General features: G+C 48.4%; 1 protein-coding gene across 1 annotated transcript; it reads right to left on the bottom strand.

Annotated features, from left to right (window-relative positions):
- Positions 1-801: 801 nt before the first annotated feature.
- GSDMB (gasdermin B) lies at positions 802-14838 on the bottom strand. Its single transcript, XM_030922490.1, is given in 10 exon segments — positions 802-1165; positions 1625-1695; positions 2054-2192; positions 2318-2478; positions 4366-4391; positions 5367-5485; positions 6529-6697; positions 9098-9268; positions 13823-13898; positions 13901-14838. Coding segments are annotated over 10 exon segments (1245 nt in total). The 5' UTR covers positions 14061-14838; the 3' UTR covers positions 802-1012.
- Positions 14839-15040: the final 202 nt, after the last annotated feature.

The following is a 15040-nucleotide window of genomic DNA, read 5'->3' on the forward strand; positions in this document are numbered from 1 at the left end:
GCTCAAGCCTGTAATCCCAGCACTTTGGGAGGCCGAGACGGGCGGATCACGAGGTCAGGAGATCGAGACCATCCTGGCTAACATGGTGAAACCCCGTCTCTACTAAAAAATACAAAAAACTAGCCGGGCGAGGTGGCGGGCGCCTGTAGTCCCAGCTACTCGGGAGGCTAAGGCAGGAGAATGGCGTGAACCCGGGAGGCGGAGCTTGCAGTGAGCTGAGATCCGGCCACTGCACTCCAGCGGGGGCGACAGAGTGAGACTCCGTCTAAAAAAAAAAAAAAAAAAAAAAGGCTGGCCAAGTGTGGTGGCTCACGGCTGTAATCCCAGCACTTTGGGAGGCCAATGGGGGTGGATCACTGGAGCTCAGGAGTTCGAGACCAGCCTGACCAACAAGGATGAAACACCATCTCTACTAAAAATACAAAAATTAGCCGGGCATGGTGGCGGGCACCTGTAATCTCAGCTATTCTGGAGACTGAGGCAGAAGAATCACTTGAACCCAGGAGGCAGAGGTTGTAGTGAGCCGAGATCACGCCATTGCACTCCAGCCTGGGCAACAAGAGCAAAACTCTGTCTCAAAAATAATAAATAAATAATAAATAGAAGGCTGATGATAAAAATAGCAATCTCCTGTCTACTCCCAGTCCTACACCTCCCAGCCTGCACTCCTTTCATTGCTTTCTAGCTTCCAAAGATGTATTAAAGTTTCTTATCTGCTGCTGCATTCTTTTCATCCTTGTAGGTTTATACAAAGCTTTTCTATTGCTTTACTGTCATTTAGTGAGGCTTCAAGAGACAAAATTAACATGCACAACCTGCCACTTTTAATTAGAAGCATAAAATCCAGGCTGATTTCGGACGTTAACACGGAGTGAATGGGATACATCAAAGAATGGTTGGCTGCTTGTTTTAAAGAGGTCCCGCTGGTAACAGGATGGTAGTGACGATGGCAGTAAGGACAGACCGGTGAAGGGAGAACCCAGAGGCTTGTGGGGAGAAAGGGTTTTTGTAGTTAGGAAGAGACGGAGGTAGGCCCCTCAGCCAGCTCCAGCAGGATAGAGACAACAACATACAGTGCACAGGGAATTCGTGCCTCAGGGTCATAGTCCATGTCATGAGGACTGCTGACCAGCTCATCCCAGTTCTGCTCCATGATAGGTTTCACCTGGAAGGAAACCCACCAGATTGTAAAAGCTAGGAATAGTGATATACCAGAAATGGCAAATATTTGGCCACACTCCTTACTGCTGAGCCGATAGGCAGACGTAATAATCTATCATGGCACTCTCCTGCAGAGCCCGGAGAGCTTCATACTCTCTCAACATAGTGGCAGGCTCTGCTAGTCAATCTGCACTGGAACTCAAGATCACACCAGCTGCTATCCTGAGACTAACCAATTTGCACCCCTCTCTTGCCCATAGATAAACAACAGAGCCTAAAGAACCCATTACAAATTGTCCTGGCAACTCTGTGTCCAGGGAATTGTCACAAACCAGCTGCATGGATGTGAGCTGGCAGAAAACTATGGAATAAGAAGGGGCTGTACCCTGGGACTTCTGGGTCCCTTGAGCATATGGGCATTCCCTTCCACTATGACCCTGGCCCTCAGCCCAGGCTGTCTCACCTGGTCCTTCAACAGAGGAAAGGTCCCCTTCTCCAGGGCCTCAGCCACAAGCTGCTGCTCCTCAGACAGCTCTGGGGGTAAAGAAAGAGAGTGGTTGGCAAAAAGGAGAGATACATGGTGGGACAGGGCGTCAGTGGCTGATCACACCCAGAACATGCATCATCAAAAGGTTCCAGAGAGCCCCTGGGAGTGCTAGATGAGAGTTGCTCCAAACGGGCCTCTGCTGCGACTCCTGCTTCCCTCTTGGCCTGCAGGAGTTCATAGACAAGGAACCAGCCTCTCAGTGCCTGGCCTGAGGAAGACATGAAGTGGTACCCCACTATGAACTGTGAAGAGCAATGTGCAGCCCCTCCTCCCAAGATGTGACTTCCCACAGGTCTCTCTGCTCACACTTCCTCCACCCCAGCCTACAGCGAGACCCTTCCTCACCTAGCAAGGCATCCAGGAAGTCCAGAATGGCTTCTGCATGCACTTCTACCAAGATCCCAGCAGCATTAAAAAGGCTGCTTAGGAGAGGATTGACTGGGTCCTCCATCTGCAGCTCCCCGAAAATCAGGACCTCAGATACCTAGGGCCAGGAGTTGTGGGAGATGAGCACCAGTCTCACCAGAGCAGACCATCCTCACTGTGCCAACTGCCCTCCCCTCTGGCTCCTCTCTTTCTCTGCCTCAGTGCTTTCTTAGGGGCTCTTACTCTTTGCTCTAGATCCTGCCGAAGCTCCTCCCTGCCGAGGCACTTAGTGAGGAAGTTTAGTACATCTTTCCTCTTGTCCTCCGTCAGTTCCTGGAGGACACTTTCCATGTTCTCCAACTTCTCCTTCATGTTTCTGGAATCCTCCGAACCCAAAGACTTTGCTGTAGAGGCAGCAGTTGAGAACCTGGGCCACCCAGCCCAAAAGGCTTTATTTCTGAGGCTGTTACTTGTCTGCCTGTCTTCTGGAGACCACCTCTTTGTATCTTCCCTTCTTCCAATCTTTCCGTGTTAAAATTAAGCATCCTTCTTCCGAGATACCTACCATCATTACCTCCCACTGACCCCACTTCCATCTTCCATCTCCCCAGCTCACCCTCAGTCTAGTCCCAACCCCAAATTCTTCTCCACCTCCGGAAAAAACAAAAACTTGGTTATTTGGTCCTTGCCATTCAAAGTGCAGTCCTCAGGCCACACTGGAAGTAATTAGGATTCGGAGAAAGTTAAAGCAGTGGTTCTCAACCTTGACTGCATGAGAATCACCCAAGGAGTTACTCCAAATCCTGATGTCCAGGCCACACCCCCACAATTAAGTCAGAGTTTCTGGAGATGGGGCTCAGTCGCCACCAGTTTTAAAGCTCCCCCGTGTGATTTCAGGGTATAACCAACGAGAACCACTGCGTTTAGAGGAGACAGATGCAGCCTCCAGACTAAAGTTGAAACCTACTAGGCAGTGCCCCTCCTTCATACGTACTCAGCTGACCCCACCTGAGCAGCAGTCTTGAGCCACTCAGGGTGGGTTGGTGCAGCCACCCTGAACACACTTGGCAATCACCCTTACCTGAACAGGATGAAGCACCATCCTTCTCTGCAGAGAGAGGAAGACTTATTTCAGGATCTTTAGATCACCTCCTGTCCCCTGCAGACTTCTCTTCCCAGTGATGGAAGTTTTCACTCTTGCAATCTGAGCCCTCACGGCTGGTACCAGGGAGCCTGCATCCTCATTAGTGTGTGTCCATGGGAAAGCACTGTATTTGCAGACCCCTCCCACCTCCTCAAAAACAGGCAGTCATAGGACCGTGCCTAGATGACTGAGGAAGAAGCTAAGGCCCAGAAAGGGGGCAGCATACACGCAGTCGCTCCGCAAATTTGGGTCAGACTTCTCTATCCCTTTCCAAGCTCTCTTAGGCAGTACAACCCTGCTGGGATCAAGGGGAAAACCTAGAAATTCCAGAGGAAGCCACATAATTCAGAATCACAGGGACCTTCTAGTCTCACTCCTTTATTTCACAGTCAGGAAAGGCCAGGCACGGTGACTCACGCCTGTAATCCCAGCACTTTGGGAGGCCGCAGTGGGTGGATCACTTGAGGTCAGGAGTTTGAGATCAGCCTGGCCAACATATAGTGAAACACTGTCTTTACTAAAAATCAAAAAAAAAAAAAAAAAAAAAAAAAACTGAGCTGGGCATGGTGGTGGGCACCTATAATCCCAGGTACTTGGGAGGCTGAGGCAGGAGAATCGCTTGAACCCAGGAGGTAGAGGTTGCAGTGAGCCGAGATCACACCACTGCACTCTAGCCTGGGTGACAGAGGAAGACTCTGTCTCAAAAAATTAAATTAAATTATATTAAAGTCAGGAAAACTGTGACTTGAGTGGCTGTAGAGCTAGTGAGTGGCAGGGTGGGACTAGACCCTGAGACTGCCTGACTCCAGTCCAGGACCCTTTTCACAGCCAGTGTTGTCATGCTGGAACTGGCCAAGTCATTTAATTGTGCTTCCTAGGCCAAAAAGCCTTCAGGGAGGGCTGTAAGCTCAGGATCCAGCTGACTGCCAGCACAAAGTTGTCCTAGGAGCAGCCTGGAAACCCTAGTCCAATGTACAATCCAGACTCTTCTCCAACAGGCTAATTTTTCTCCTGCGTTTGCCATGGTTCCCACCTGTGGGTGCATCCTACCACATCCTTGGACCTAACCACTCTATAATTCCATTTTTAAAAATAGTGTTCTTGCCCATTCTGAAATGACGAACAGGAAGCCCAGCAGCTCACTCACCTTCTGGAAAGGATTTTGTTTTGTCCCTCAAATATCTAAACCAGCACCAAAAAGGGAGGGAAAAAACAAGTTATTGGAGAGACCAGTTCTCACTCTGCAAGTTCCCTTTCTCCAGTGCCTCTCAGGAGAGACCAGTTCTCACTCTGCAAGTTCCCTTTCTCCAGTGCCTCTCAATCCCCACACCAGCCTCCAATTAAAAAAAAAAAAAAAAAAACTCTTCTTTTTTTTTTTGTTTTTTTGAGATGGAGTTTTGCTCTTGTTGCCTAGGCTGGATGGGTGCAGGTGGCGCGCTCATGCAACCTGCTGTTCAGAATTCTCCTGCGCCGGCGCGGTGGCTCAACCTGTAACCCATCCTTTGGGAGGCCGAGACGGGCGATCCAGGCAGGAATCTCATCTGGCTAACGGGAAACTAAATAAAAAACTAGCCGGGCGAGTCGGGCGCCTGCCCGCTACTCGGAGGCTGAGCAGGGAATGGCTCCCGGAGGCGGAGTTGCATGAGCTGAGATTGGCCATGCACTCCAGTCCGGGACAGAGCGAGACTCCGCCTCAAAAAAAAAAAAAAAAAAAAAAACAAACATTCTCCTGCCCAGCTCCAAGTAGCTGGATACAGGCGACGCACACACTATATTTAATTTTCGTAGAGACAGGGTTTTACCACGTTGGCCAGGTTGGTCTTGAACTCCTGACCTCAGGTGATCCGCCCACCTTGGCCTCCCAAAGTGCTGGGATTACAGGCGTGAGCCACCACGCCCAGCCAAAAAAGACAATTATTCTCTTTGGAGACTGGGAGAGGAGTTAATGACTCTTACGTCATGTTCAGGCAAATCCTGGGTCAGCGGGTCCAGGTCCCCGGGCCAGAGCATGGAGCCTCAGTCCTTCCTAGTGCTGAATCCACCCTTTTCCCTGGACCCCTCCACAACCTCCAAGCTCACCAGCTACCCACCCTAGGCTGACAGAGTCTGGTTGAATCCCACCCCCCACCTCACTGGTGTGTTTAGGACTCCCAATCCTGTTCCCCATCAGCCTTTGCTTATTCATCGTCTCCTTTGTTGGGGAAGACAAGCTGCTTTACTCGATAGCTCAGGACCCGATTTGGGAGGATGGTCACTTCCCTTTGGCCCTAGGAAAAAGGAGCTCACATTGACAGATCCCCAGGTGCTTTTACATCATTATCTTGCCTGATTTCCCAAACAATCCTGTGAGGCAGTCATTTGTATCCCCATTTTATAGATGAGAAAACTGAGGCTCTGAGGGGTCAGCAGGTGAGTCAGTCTCACAGCTAAAAACAGTGGCAGAGCTGAAATTTGAACCCACGTCTGATGCCAAAACTCATCCTGTTGCCACTGTTCATTCAACAAATGTTTACTGAGGAGCTGCTTTGTTCTAGGCACCGTGGCTCCGTTCTCCTGCTTCCTAGAAAGGAGACAGACAAACAAGCAAAAATACACTTGTGTAATGATGAATCATGGGAAATGTACAAAGAAAATGAAGGCTGGGCGCAGGGCTCACACCTGTAATCCTAGCACTTTGGGAGGCCAAGTTGGGTGGATTGCTTGAGCCCAGGAGTTTGAGACAGCCTCGACAACATAGCAAGACCTCATATCTATTTAAAAAAAAAAAAGAAAGAAAGAAAATGAAAATGAAAAGAGGGCATCGCTAGAGAGTAACAAGGGAGGGACTGGACAATGCCACCCACCCTTTCTTTTCTTTTTTTTTTTTTTTTTTTTGAGACGGAGTCTCACTCTGTGGCCCAGGCTGGAGTGCAGTGGCCAGATCTCAGCTCACTGCAAGCTCTGCCTCCCAGGGTTTACACCATTCTCCTGCCTCAGCCTCCTGAGTAGCTGGGACTACAGGCGCCCACCACCTCGCCCGGCTAGTTTTTTGTATTTTTTTAGTAGAGACGGGGTTGCACCGTGTTAGCCAGGATGGTCTCGATCTCCTGACCTCGTGATCCGCCCGTCTCGGCCTCCCAAAGTGCTGGGATTACAGGCTTGAGCCACCGCGCCCGGCCAATGCCACCCACCCTTTCTTGGGGCAATGTGGCCAAGAGCAGCAGGGCTGCTAGGAGAGGAGTGAAGGAAGAGTCTAGGGCTGGCATTGCCTTGACCTGCGGGGCGCGGGCCAACGCTGACCTTCACAGTTCCTGCCTCCCAGGATGCTAACCTTGTGTTCATAGCTGAGATGGCTCTGAAAAGTCTGGTTCCCAAATTTATATTGCCGGTCGCTTTTCAGGGTTTCCTTCTTTACCATCTCCAGAGTTTCTGTCACCAGATACAGGTTTTCTCTCCTATTAATTGATCGGAATGAAAAGGGTAGTTCCCTCTTCAGCTTCCTGGAGACAGTAGAGAGAGATGAGAGTTGAGGATCTCAGGGTCTTACCTCCCAGTGACTCTTCTCCCTCTCTGTGAGCCAGCTCCCATTTAAGATTAATCGCTTCCGAGACTGGAAAACCAAGGAACACAGCACCCCATCGCAGTTCACTTTACCCACCTCGGGGTGGAGGTAGGGGTGGGGTGCGAAGTAGGGCGAGAGGCCAGGTATGGTGGCTCTTGCCTGTAATCCCAGCATTTTGGGAGGCTGAGGTGAATGGATCACCAGGCACACATCTGTAATCCAAGCTACTCAGGAGGCTGAGACAGGAGAATCACTTGAACCCGGGAGGCAGAGTTTGCAGTGAGCCAAGGCTGCACCATTGCACTGCAGCCTGGGCAACAGAGAAAGACTCCATCTCAAAATAAATAAGTAAATAAATAAATACAAACAAAGTGGGGCAAGAATTCACTAGCATTTATGGAGGATGACAATGTGCCAACTGTGAGACACACTTTTCCACTTCACCTTCACAATCCTATGACGGTAGGCAGAATCACATCCACTTTCCACGTAAAGATACTGAGGCTTAGTGACAGGTTGTGAATGGTCCAAGGCCACACAGATAGTAAGTGTAGAGCTGGGATTCAAACCCCGGTCAGTGTAAATCCAAAGGGAGTGCCCTTCCCATGACACTGAGATAGGCATCTGTGAAGCCCAAGACACCGTCTTCTCTGACGACGGACTCCAGCTCCTTGCACCGGTCCCTGGAGCCAGCTGCATCACCTGCCCTTAGGCTCATGAAGCATCTGATTCCATTCCCGCTGTAGGAAACTCATGTTATGACCTAAAATGTCTGACGGAGTTTCTATTTGCAATCAAAAGGCCCTCAAGGAAGACATGGGTCCCTGCCTCCGATGACCTTCCCCTACCTATCCAGTGCCCCCACCCCACATATAGATACCAATACCCTCACCTGACAAACAAGCATTCTATAGTAGAAAACACTGAGCTCTCTTAGAAAAATTCCGAGGGCCCTCCCTACTGTGGTAGGGAGGGGTAATTCAAAGGACCAGTAAAATTTTATTGTAAGCCTTTTTTAAAATTTATTAATAAAAAAGAGGGGGCCTGGGCGGAGTGGCTCACACCTGTAATCCCAGCACTTTGGGAGGCCAAGGCAGGTGGATCACCTGAGGTCAGGAGCTTGAGACCAGCCTGGCCAACATGGTGAATGAAACCCTGTCCCTACTAAAAATACAAAAATTAGCCAGGCGTGGTGGCGGACACCTGTAGTCCCAGCTCCTCGGGAGGTTGAGGCAGAAGAATCTCTTGAATCCAGGAGGCAAAGGTTGCAGTGAGCCAAGAACGGGCCATTGCACTACAGCCTGGGCAACAAAAGTGAAACTCCATCTCAAAAAAAAAAAAAGAAAGAAAGAAAAGGAGAAGGAAAAAGGCACCTGCTCCCACTCCACTCAAGGAGAGCAAGCCCAGGAGAACTGCGGGGCACTTTCTCCTGAGCTACTCCGCAATCTCCAACAATCCCAGCTGAAGACAACAACCACAGAACTATTGTTGCGGGCATGGCTAGTGATGTCCTCTTGAATTGGAAGCATCTGCCCACCAGCTACCAGCACCTCTGTGGCATTTGATCGGTGCCACCCTGCTGGGGTGGGGTGGCTGCACTCCGTGCAGGAAATGTCCTCCAAGGGGTGCTTTGCTTTCATTGTGCTTCACTTCAGCTCTCTTTCACTCAGTACCTACTATGTGCTTGGAGTTAATACAGAAAGGTTAGCAAAGTCAGTCCTTTGTCACAAGTCGCTTCCAGTCCAGTGGGAAAGACGAACATGGAAGCCACTGGCTTGCCCACAAGGCAGAGGCAAACAAGCACAAAATACTGATGTGGGCAGCTCAGTGCAGGAGAGCAGAGGAGAGCAAAGGAGAGTGCCTCTTAAACCACCAGGTTTGGAGGCGGAGGTTGCAGTGAGCCGAGATCGCGCCATTGCACTCTAGCCTGGTCGACAGAGCGAGACTCCGTCTCAAAAAAAAAAAAAAACAGGTTTGTCCAAGTCAGAGGAATTAACCATCCTGGGGGACAGCAAGGATATGAGTGAATTGGGAGCCTCAGAAGGCTTCCTGGAGGCTGCCTCTGGGTGAATGAGAAGGTTTTCTGGAGGCAGAGAAGAGGAAGGCATGCTTGTGTAAAGGGCAGGCTGGAGGAATCCTGGAAGTAGAGAGTGAGAGGCTGCCCTAGAGAGCCAATCCTCCACAAAGCTAATGAAAAGCAGGGAAAATAAAATATAAATAAATAAATAAATAAATAAATAAATAAATAAATAAAAGAGCAGGTCCGCCACCCTTGAATCCCTTGGTGCCCAAGATGGGCTTCCTCCCCTCCTTCCCTGCTGCCCAACTCCAACCTCACCTGTTCTCAAGGGTATCCAGATACTGCTGGGATATCCGGTTCTCAGATATCTCAATTTTCTGATCGTGGGAGCCCTGGAAGCTGCCTGAAATTGTTATTTTTTTGGGCAATTTCACTATCAACTTTCCCTTTGAGTCTACATTATCCAGAATTTGAAACTCAGTCTTTTGACTTGGAAAGAGAATGGTAAAGGTCACTCTGGAGTGGACCCCCAAAAGATCTCTCTCCAAAAAACTCTCCTTGGGGCAGCCCCATACTGGGCTCCATGCCACCATCCCCCTCCCTTCTGAGAGAGCACTCCAGCTGTGGCTGTCCAGGAAATGCTGTTCTCACCAGAAGCTCAGTTACCTGGGGTCACAGGATCCCAGAGTGGAGCCCACTCCTCCACCTTCTTACCACATGGCCTTGGGTAAGTCACTTAACCTCTTTGTTTCTCCATCTACAGTACGAGAATATTACTAATGTCTATTTCCTATATTTAGGGAAATTAAGGCTGGGCGCAGTGGCTCACGCCTGTAACCCCAGAACTTTGAGAGGCTGTGGCAGGCAGATCACTTGAGGTCAGGAGTTTGAGACTAGCCTGGCTGATATGGTGAAACCCCGTCTCTACTAAAAAATACAAAAATTAGGGCCAGGCGTGGTGGCTCACGCCTGTAATCCCAGCACTTTGGGAGGCCGAGGTGGGTGGATCACATGAGGTCAGGAGTTCAAGACCAACCTGGCCAACATGGTGAAACTCCATCTCTACCAAATTAGTCGGGGGTGGTGGCACGTGCCTAATTCCAGCTACTTGAGAGGCCGAGGCAGGAGAATCGCTTGAACCTGGGAGGCGGAGACGAAGGTTGCAGTGAGCCAAGATCAAGTCACTGCACTCCAGCCTGGGCGACAGCGAGATTCCATCTCCAAAAAAAAAAAAAAAAAAAAAGCAGTTATGTTGCTGTTGTTTGTGTGAACCACACAAGTATAAAGTGAAGCAACCCTGGAAAGTCACCCACACGCATGGACTCTGCCCTAATTGATCAGGCACTAATAAGGGCCTTGGTTCTGAGTCAGTTGCCGCCCCAGGGTTCGTGGATGATATGTGGACATCCTGAAGGGGCTACGTGCCTTTGTCTCCAACCTCCCAGGCGGGAACTTACAGGGGAAGAAGAACTCCCATTGCTAGGTTTTGGAGGCAGGGCTGGATTTCCAAAGACAAATCCATTTTGGAACTGGTAGAAATGTGACAGAATTGGAAACAGAGCCTGAAATCACTATTTGTGTGTACACGAGACACAAATGTCTTAGGGACCATTTGCTTCTTGAGCAGTGTAAAAGAAAAGAAAAATATCAGAGAGAAAAAGAAAAATAAAAACGATGTGCACAAAGAGTACTATATGAAGAAGAGGAAAAAGAGTACTTCCGGTAGAGAAACATGACAAACATTACCTCAGCCAGGTGATCAAGGTCAACATCAACAGTGATAGGTCATGTTGATAGGACATACCCCTGATGTGATGTAATAGGAATGGTACTTTACCTCTGTGGTCTTCCTCCCCGAGACCCAGAACCCAGTCTAACCATGAGAAAAAACATCAAATTCCAACAGAGGGACATTCTACACTATCCCTGACCAGCACTGCTCAAAACTACCAAGATTATCCCAAACAGGCAAAGTCTGAGAAACTGTCACAGCCAAGAGGAGCCTAAGGAGACATGACAACTAAATGTAATGTAATGTGGGACCCTGGATGGGATTCTGCAATAGAAAAAGGACACTAGAGTCAAAACCAAGATAACATGGGCTGGGCGCGGTGGCTCAGGCCTATAATCCCAGCACTTTGGGAGGCCAAGGCAGGTGGATCACCTGAGGTCAGGAACTCAAGACCAGCCTGGCCACATGGCGAAACGCTGTCTCTACTAAAGATACAAAAAAGTAGCCGGGTGTGGTGGCGGGCGCCTGTAATCCCAGCTACTCGGGAGGCTGAGGCAGAAGAACCACTTAAACCTAGAGGCAGAGGTTGCAGTGAGCCGAGATTGCACCATTGCACTGCAGCCTGGGCAACAGAGCGACACTCCATCTCAAAAAAAAAAGTTAATATGAATAAAGTATGGACTTTAATAACAAACAAAAAATTATATGCACTTTTTTCTTTTTTTTTTTTTTTGAGACGGAGTCTTGCTTTGTCGCCGGGCTGGAGTGCAGTGGCATAATCATGGCTCACTGCAACCTCCGCCTCCTGGGAGCAATTCTCCTGCCTCAGCCTCCTGAGTAGCTGGGATTACAGGCGTGCAACACCACACCCAGCTAATTTTTGTATTTTTAGTAAAGACAGGGTTTTGCCATGTTGGCCAGGCTGGTCTCAAACTCCTGACATCAAGTGATCTGCCCACCTCAGCCTCCCAAAGTACGGGATTACAGGCATGTGCCATCGCGCCCAGCTAATTTTTGTATTTTTAGTAGAGACAGGGTTTCGCCATGTTGGCCAGGCTGGACTTGAACTCCTGACCTCAAGTGATCCACCCGCCTCGGTCTCCCACAGTGCTGGAATTACAGGCGTGAGCCACGTGCCCAGCGCTATGCACACTTTAACTGCACCATCAGCATTACACAGTTACAAAATAACCCATTTAAATAGGGAGCAGACCAAGCTAAAAATCAATTCAAATTACCAATTCCCATTATTGTAAGGATTTTCTTTTTTAAGTTTGGTTTCACCTCTGCCTCCGAATTTTATATGCACACAGATGAGCTTTTCCTTAAAGGAAGTTGACTGACTTAGTCAATTTTTTTTTTCCCCAGACTTACACTTTGCCCTGTCCCTGGGGAGTAATATTATTGTGGCAAAACATCCTAGTTCTGGGTTGAAGTATTTTTCCATTTTCAGTGAATTGATCATTTGGCAAACTGATTTTTTTTTTTCTTTTTTTGAGAGCTGGCTTTCAGCAAATTGGCTCTTGGCAGTTTACTTTTCAGAGCATTGACTCAGTCTTTGAAAAATGCGAATCTGAAATTTCTCCAAAAGCCCCTTGCTTGCTTAACGAAACTCCACTTGTGGAAAGGTCCACCACCTCCAAGTAATCTGGGTACCGCTCTCAGTCACTTAAAGCACTTCCTGGCACATTGTAATACTCTAAAACTGCTCAGGGCTGTTAGAGCTCTTTTCCATCTCTTGGCATGAGACCTCATAAAAAGAAACAGACTGTATCAGAGAGGTCTGAGCTATGAACTCCTTGCCATTTTTCATATTATGAAATATTTTTTCACATTATGAAATATAATGAACTCCTCACCATATTCCAGCGTGGGGTCCAAGTGAGAGTTTGACACTTAAACCCTGGGGCTTCTGAAACCCAAGTACCCCAGGAATAACTGAGATCAGAGGCAGGGAGATGGAATAATTGACTCTTCCATAAATTCCCCCAATATCTTAGGGATTTCTGCTCGTCAGCAACTCCCCCTTCAGTCTTGATAGCCAAGGAACATGAAAGGATAGTAAGAATCACCACCATGACCACCAGATGATGGGAGCTAACTTTTATTGAGTGCTCCTTTTGTGGCAGACACTGTGATAAATGATTCACATAATTTGTTCTAATTTGATTCTTTTTTTTTTTTTTTTTTTTTTGAGACAGCGTCTTGCTCTGTCGCCCAGGCTGGAGTGCAGTGGCACAATCTTGGTTCACTGCAACCTGCGCCTCCTGAGTTCAAGCGATTCTCCTGCCTCAGCCTCCTGAGTAGCTGGGACTACAGGCACGCGCCACCATGCCTGGCTAATTTTTTATATATACTTTTTAGTAGAGATGGGGTTTCACTGTGTTAGACAGGATGGTCTCAATCTTCTGACCTCATGATCTGCCCACCTCGGCCTCCCAAAGTGCTGGGATTACAGGAGTGAGCCACTGTGCCTAGCCCTCATTTGATTCTTACAACAGTCTCTAGAGTTGACACATGAGGAAACTGAAACTTAGAGCAATACAACAACTTGTCCAGAGGTCACCCAGCTGATAAGAGGCAGAGCCAGGCTTTGAAACCAGGTGCTTCCAGCCCTAAAGCCTGCATCCTTTCTTAACCAGTAAGCAAACTGCCCTCATTTACTTATCCACTTAAATGATGAACACAGGAGAAGCTCCGCTAAATTAAAAGCAGATTGTTTTACCAGGGAAAAATGGGAAAGAAAGACCATTTAGGAATGGTTTCCAATGGAAATAAATCTCTACTTCTCCCACTCTCCTCCCACCATGCAGCTCTTCCGTGCATTTCTTTTTTTTTTTTTTTTTTTTTTTTTTTTTTTTTTTTTTGAGAAGGAGTCTCGCTCTGTCACCCAGGCTGGAGTGCAGTGGCCAGATCTCAGCTCACTGCAAACTCCGCCTCCCGGGTTTACGCCATTCTCCTGCCTCAGCCTCCCGAGTAGCTGGGACTACAGGCGCCCGCCACCTCGCCCGGCTAGTTTTTTGTATTTTTTTAGTAGAGACGGGGTTTCACCGTGTTAGCCAGGATGGTCTCGATCTCCTGACCTCGTGATCCGCCCGCCTCGGCCTCCCAAAGTGCTGGGATTACAGGCTTGAGCCACCGCGCCCGGCCTCTTCCGTGCATTTCTTAAATTAAGGTGTGTGGATGTGTACAAACAAATTCCACAGTTTCACTGATTGGTTGATTTAGTTGATAACAATGGTGAATTGAGAAGGAGATGGAATACAAATGGTCAAGGCCTCCTGGCTGGCCACCTGTCATCTACCTTATACTGACCTTGGAGCCCAGAATCCAGTTCATCTAACCGCTTGTCCCGATCTGTGTCCAGAATGTCCATCAGGGTGAGGCTGTCGTGTAGTGCCGGCATCCAGAGAAAATTCTCTTCTCCCCCACCAGATGGAAGCAGTGGAATCTATCAGCATCAACGAGGCTTCTAACAGCAATCATATCCCCTCCAGCATCCATCTCCTTAACTACAATTCTTGTGATTTCCTCAAATACGCTGAACATTGCACCTGGACCAACTCAGAAATAGAAGCCAATTTCAGTTTTTGGGAGGAGGGTATTGGTTCAAGTATGTAAATCTTCCACATTTGGCAGCCTGAGGTGTCAGGCCTCTGAGCCCAAGCTAAGCCATCATATTTCCTGTGACCTGCACATATACATCCAGACGGCCTGAAGCAACTGTGTTGTAACCAAGCGAGTTGTAGAGAAATGCCACACTATGAGACTCATTCAGGAGTCCTTTATTGCCGGCGACCGAGAGACGGCTAGCACTCAAAATTTTCTCGGCCCCGAAGAAGGGGTTAGATTTTCTTTTATACTTTGGTTTAGAAAGGTGAGGGGGAGCCTAGCTGAAGCAATCTTACAGAAGTAAAACAGGCAAAAAAAAGTTCAAAAAGACAAATGGTTACGGAAAAACGAACAGTTCCAGGTGCAGGGGCTTTAAATCTATCACAGGGTGATAGACACGAGGGCTTTGGGTACCATCAACCAGACACAAATGTGGGGGCTTAGGGTACTATCAACCAGACGAATTCCTGGGAACTGCGGTTATAGCTTGCCACAGTATCTTATCAGTTAATTGCATTCTTGGATGTGCTGGGAGTCAGCTTGCACAAGTTAAGTCCTTGAGGAAGGGGGGTGGGTAAGGGGCGGCAAGTGAAGGAGCCAAAATGGAGTTTGTCTGGCTCTCTCAGCTAAGGGAGAGTCAGTTCAGGTTAAAACAAGGTAGGGTATCACAACTGAAGATCCACAAAAGAAGTGAAAATAGCCGTAACTGATGACATTCCACCATTGTGATTTGTTCCTGCCCCACCCTGATACAATATAGTCTCCCCCGCCCTTAGGAAGGTACTTTGTGATATTCTCCCCAGCCCTTAAGAAGGTACTTTATAATATTCTCCTGCCCTTGAGAATGTACTTTGTAAGCCTATCCCAAGCCGGTAAGAACTAATGATAATCCCACCACCCTTTGCTGACTCCTTTTT

Source organism: Rhinopithecus roxellana, chromosome 19 (genome assembly GCF_007565055.1).
Source record: "Rhinopithecus roxellana isolate Shanxi Qingling chromosome 19, ASM756505v1, whole genome shotgun sequence".
In the NCBI taxonomy this organism is placed as follows: Eukaryota; Metazoa; Chordata; class Mammalia; order Primates; family Cercopithecidae; genus Rhinopithecus; species Rhinopithecus roxellana.